Source organism: Ambystoma mexicanum, chromosome 9, assembly GCF_040938575.1.
Source record: "Ambystoma mexicanum isolate Mex_15411 chromosome 9, UKY_AmexF1_1, whole genome shotgun sequence".
Classification (NCBI taxonomy): Eukaryota; Metazoa; Chordata; class Amphibia; order Caudata; family Ambystomatidae; genus Ambystoma; species Ambystoma mexicanum.
In genome coordinates this window covers 588,564,156-588,570,155 of record NC_090931.1, presented here as the reverse complement: position 1 = coordinate 588,570,155, position 6,000 = coordinate 588,564,156, and the positions used below count along the sequence as shown (strand labels likewise).

General features: G+C 45.0%; 1 protein-coding gene across 1 annotated transcript in view; it reads left to right on the top strand.

Moving 5' to 3' along the window:
- The first annotated feature begins 232 nt into the window (after nt 1-232).
- ITGAE (integrin subunit alpha E) overlaps nt 233-6,000 on the top strand; it is a 439,817-nt gene continuing 434,049 nt past the window's right edge. Inside the window, exons 1-2 of the mRNA XM_069615209.1 lie at nt 233-302; nt 1,396-1,759. Coding sequence (XP_069471310.1) covers nt 1,714-1,759 — 46 coding nt within the window. The 5' untranslated portion in view covers nt 233-302; nt 1,396-1,713. The remainder of the gene's footprint in view (nt 303-1,395; nt 1,760-6,000) is intronic.

Genomic DNA, 6,000 nt, shown 5'->3' with positions numbered 1-6,000 from the left:
ACCATCACCACAAAACGCACAAAAGAGGCCCAGGCTGCAGAGGCCCACCGGGAAATCTCTGTGTCAGAAGAGGTTAGGGAAGTACCGAAGATGTCATTGTGTTTTGAACATAACAGAGATTCTGCCAAGGCTGCCCTGAGCTCTTGTATTCACGGCTGAGCTGCTTGCGAAAGTGTCCACAAGCCGTTGCCTAGTAACCATGGAGCCAGACACAAACATATTATCATTTTTGCCAGGGCTCACAACGCGCGTCCACTTGTAACAAGACTTCGGTTTGCATTTGACATGGAGTGAGCGAGATCGTAAGTAGCTGGGAGCTTGTTTTTAAAAATATACAAACCTAATGCCCATAGTTATGAAATCATCGTTGCTGTTCTTAATTGTTCCCAGGCATACCTTAATGTATCAGAAAGCAGGCAGGCATGCATCTGCCCATTGTCCTGCTAGTATTAATGGGCTTCCATTGCTTTGCAGTACTCATTTATTGCAAACAGACCCAACACCACAACACCCTGCAGGCTATGCCACACCTACAATGCAAAGAAACATGAGTGTGCAGATTTGAACTTTTAAAAACATGCAGTGAACCTTACATTTTAGGCAGCAAGCGTTTTCGAGAGTTGCATCTGTACACAACAACAGAAAAGACTCTCAGAAGAAACTTCATTTTACAGCCTGCAGTAAACAGAGAGCTGGGAGGGAGCAGCAGTGTGACACTGACTGCAGTGTTAGCCTGGCAGAGCTCACGTGCAGATACCCTGAACATATTCCTTGCATGCAACCTCCCCACTACCAGCTGCACCCGGTTTCAACGTGCCTCATACCGCCTGAAAGGACCCATTGTTAACCTTTGCTTGACAACAGAGCTGGCATTAAGGCTGCAAATACACAGAGAGCTTACTACCTAACATCTGTGGTCCTAGTTTAAAATACCCTCCAATCTGGGTGCAATGGCTTCCCACTAGCCTTGTGCGGAGGCACTGTTGTCTGCTTTGGGCCCCAGTGCTACTTTCAACCAGTGCCATTCAAGTCACAGTACAATGCAACAAGCATTGGCAGAGCCAATAGTTTGGGCTTTTATGTGTAGGGATTGGAAAAAACATTTTCCAGGCACTGCCATAATGCTACTATCTAACAATTAGATGCCAAGAGCTGGTAAATTAGGACAGTGCCTGGCAAATTCCTATCTAATGCCTATGCAAGAGTAAAAAAATGTTGGTTTCTCCAATGCTTTTTATCAACACAAATTCAGTGTAAGGAACAGATGCAGGGACATTATTCTAAGGACACCCCTTTAAAGCATATTTAGTACGCCCACTTAGAAGATTCCCATCTCCCTCTGAGTGGTCCCTGATCTCTGAACTTACTCCTTCGGTTGCTTCCCTGTCTGTACAGTTATCACAACGTTCGCATTGTAAACAACACGCAATACAGCACGACGGCGTTTCTTCTTGAGGTGAAAGAAGCGACTTTCGCATGCCCCTGAGAGCCCCCTCGTCGGCGTGTAATGCTCTGGTGAAACCCACAGGCCGCTGACGTCGTAGACTGGGACACAGCCCTCCTTTCTGGTGGAAAGAAGAAGTCACCGAGACGCACGCAGTGGCTTACAGCTCACAGTCCACGCGAGACCTCCTCAGCATTAACCGTATATCTTGGACTTCCGTGTGGGCTCCTCACCCTCCTCAGCCGTCACACAGGTGAAGAGTGACACGGATGATGAGGATGGACCACGTCCTTCGCGCCCTCCTGCTCCTCACAAGTGAGTCATTTCTTTTACTTGAATGAAGGCTTTCGAAATCTTCCACTCCAAAAACAAATTTTGTATCCAACTGTTTTTTTTTAAATACCCCGGCTGTTCAGGAGGCAAAACACAAGTTATCATGATATAATGGCTCTGCAACAACGCCAATTCTCTTTATAGGCAGACTTAAAAATGGCATGCCAATTAACTTGTTTTTTAAGAATGTGAACCGCTCTAATTCAAAAACGTTTTTGAAGGCCTGTCTTAGCTTTGAGATGTATGCATTTCTGTGGAGAGGAAACCTCGCAATTGTTCACGCAGACCAACGGTTTAGAAATCTGCCTTCAAGGGGAATCGTGTGGGATTTTATCAACAAGAAGCTATCAACATTTACCCCGCACCCAACAGCCCTGGGAGGTGCAAATCAAAACTGCAGTATTACATTGCAGTTCTGTGTTTGTTTGCTCTGGTGGCGCCAAAATGCATAGGGAGGTATCGGCGCCCTTGGAGGCGAGGGAAGCAGGGGCATCGCTACAGCTGTCCGAAGATCCCCGCTTTATTCCGTTAATTGTTTGCAGTGTGGGATATGAATTTAGGATCATTGCTGGGGGGTTGAGAGCAGGAGTGGGCGTTCTATATGTAGGGTGACCAGGTTTTCAAAATCGAAAACAGTGGCAGGCCGCCACCTTAAAAGTAGGACTACAATGTGATTGCAGCTACCAACACAAAGCAAGCGTTGGCAATGCCAATAGTTTGGTCTTTTATGTAGGCATGGGAAAGGCACTTGCTAGGCACTGCCGCAGTGGTATTAACTGCCCATTTATGGTAACAGGTGTGAAATGGTGCAAGTGCCGGGGCATCTAGCAGCAGTGCCTGGCACATGCCCAATACTTATACAGAAGCCAACATTATTGGCTTTACCAATGCTTGTTTTTAACAGGAATTCAGTGAAGGACACGTAGAGCGCTTAAAAATCAAGTGGCTGAAGGCAGACCTGGTTAAGACGTTTTATAACACCAGTAGCACATGTAGAGCTGCAGTCAAGTCATTAACTCTCAGAAGACTGCTTTGACAAAACACTGGCAGGCACATCAAGTGCAAAGTTTGATGGTAAGGCTTGAGTAAAGTGAGCTTAAAGAGTTTCCATGAGGAGGTGTTTTGTGCGGGGAGGGGCACAAACTGGGTGGGAATGGCCATAGGGATCCACATGGCCATTTGCAGTCAATGGGTGGGCGCCTGCAAGCCGCCTGACCCTCCTCATGCCATTTCTCCCCATCTGTATTCTCATGCAATTGTTTCAGCATGTAGCTGGCACACGTGCTACCTAATAGCCCAAACTATTTTACAGCATTATACTGCTGTAGTGCAACGTCAGACATAGGATATTCTTTGGTTTATAGTGTCCTTAGTTTGTCAATGAGCGCATAGTTGCTAATCAAAGTCATTTAAACTCAGAAATCAATTTGCCCAAAGGCAAGTTATATCATTGAAATTGCTATTCCATTGAATCGCATTTAACATGTGCCAGTCCACGATTCGTACACTCTTCTATTCGGGCAGATGTGCGGGCAGAGAACTACTGTGGTGGAGGGGTGGATTCTGCAGATCCCCTGCATCATGCCCTGTCTCCCCGCATGCCCTAGCACACAGCTTGCTCCTGTTTGCTAGAGCCATCCCAGCCGTTGCTGACAGCAGCAGAGAAAAACACAGATATCATGAATGGTGAGGGTAGGGTGCCTTACTTTTTATGGTTAGAAGCAGAATGAAAATAACAGTGATAGAGGCACCTCCTCCCTAGCCCCCGGAGCTGGGGGCAAGTCTGGAATTTGGAGCAATACATTGTCACTGCCTGTGTCCTGTAGGAATGTCACCATCGCACTCAGGGGTATTATCTATACAATGGGAGGGGAGGAGCACGTGAGCGGGCTCGCAGGTGGTTGCTGGGATTCTGACAGAGCTTGTTAATTACTTGTGCTTGTGTATGCTGTAGCAAATGCACAGGCAGATAAGTACTGCCCACCAATCAGTGGCCAGCACACAAAATTAAACATTGGCTTGATGTTCACAGAAGAAAGTTGGTGTCCAGTCAATTCGTCGAAAAAAAACTGGTCGACTGCAATTTGATCGACGCAATTTGGTCGAAAACCAAATGGTCGAATTTTTTTTTTATTTATATATTTATTTTTCGGGTTTTCGTTTAGTAAAAAAAGGGGTTTTTAGAGAAAAAAAGGGGGTTGGGGGGGGACCCCCCAAAAAAATTAAAAAAAAGGGTTAAAATAAAAAAAATAAAAAATTCGACCATTTGGTTTTCGACCAAATTGGTTCGACCATTTGTCTGGTCGACCAATTTTTTTCGACCAAATGTCTGGCAACCAAGACAGTTCATTGGCTTTAATCTGAGGATCATAAAATGGTCTCATTTTTTGGCAAAATAATCTAATAAAAAGACTATTATTTTATTGGACTAAATTTGTAAATTGGCTCTTTTTATAATTTTACAATGTTCATTTCTAAAGATGAATTCCAGTATATGGTGATGTCATAATATGAATACTATGTCTTACTGATCAAAACCTAGAATAACCATAGAAATGATTTCGCATTGTACTCTTTTGACATACTCGTATGAGAAAAGGGGACAAACAGCACCAATGAATGTCCTGTTTCACACAAAACCAGAGTATTTTGGCAACAAGAGAGTTACCAGATCTTAATATTCAGCAAATATGCTTGTGATAAAAAATGGTTGCATGTTTTAATCTCCAAGTACATCATGCAAACGTGCTTGACACTGATTTTATTTTTCACAACACTCACCCTAACATTCACATGTTTTTAACCACATATACTCATTGGCACAGCTTAGAGTTTGGGTGTGAGGATAATATGGCGCTGCAATATGTTATTCCATTGGGCTTTGAGAGCCATTTCCGTACATACGTTTTGAAAAGGAGGCCAGGCCCGAAGAACACACATCCTTAGAGAATTATATATATATATATATATATCTAGGGTAGTGGAGGTAAAATGCACTAGGGGACATGTTTCATTTGTTATGTGCTTGTTTTGTTTTTTAAATGTATAACTCGGTGGTCTGCAGGCCTGGTCTTCAAGTGTCCAAATCACACCAGGGTTTCAATATTATTCTAACTATGTAAATGACTCCTGATTAGATTCATGGTGTTGAATTTACTTTTGTGTGGATAACCGGAAAACAAGGAGTGGATTTAGCTCCTCGGGGCGAAGCTTAAAGACCCCTGATATAGTTGATGTTAGCACACTGCATCACTTAGAGCGTGGCAACGACCTTGGACTCTGGAACCTCCTCCCTGTCAACATCAGACTCCCCCCCCCATCGCTTCCACGGTTCAGGAAGGAGCCCAAGACCTTCCTCTTCAAAGAATGGCTCTTCCCTAGCACTTAGGTACCGACACCCTGAACTCCCCACACAGCCTGAGTCTCGGTGATCCGCTCCCCACTGTCCCCTCTCCCCGGTTGCTTGTAGATCCCTTGCTGCCAATTGCCCACCCTCCCCTGTTCACTCCCTGCTCCTGTTTCCTCTGCTCCCTCACCGTGCTTTCCCCCCTATGATTGTAAAGTGCGCCGTTGCACCCCGAATCTAGCTCCACACTCAATAATACCCCAGTAATAATAAAAATAATACCAAATCATTCTTTCGCAGAGTTTGCGATGCAGCGAAGGGCGCATGATTATGCAAAGTGAGGGCAGGAAATGCCTCCCAGGGTGGGCATGGAATATATATAGAGGGATAGTTTCCATTTCACCTGTTCTACCTCAGCCCTTGCGCAGAGAAGTTATTATAAAGAAATGCCAGACCGAGGGCTATTTTTTAAATCTAATATCAATTTGTTCCTGTGAGATTCGGGATAAAATCCTTGCACTTGGTCGCAGTTGTACCAAGAAGGCAAACTAAGTGCATAAGCACATATATGCATATTTTTATATGTTCTTTTTAGTGAAGCCATGTGCCCAGAAAAGTCCTGCTATTGTGACGAGGCGCTCTGATAAATCTATCTAGACCCTTTCACTGGTTTGGCAAAATCCAGCAGATGTTATTAAAGGAAACTGGACACAGAGCAGAGGAGCTGGGATAGTTAATGGGAGCAGGGGGTGGTTAAAGCGCATGTGCCCGGGGTGGATGTTGAGGAGAGCTTCATGGCCAACGGTATCGCAGGCAGCAGAGAGGTCGAGAAGGCCGAGCAAGCAGGGGTAGCAGAGGAGCTGGCATAGGTGGGGGA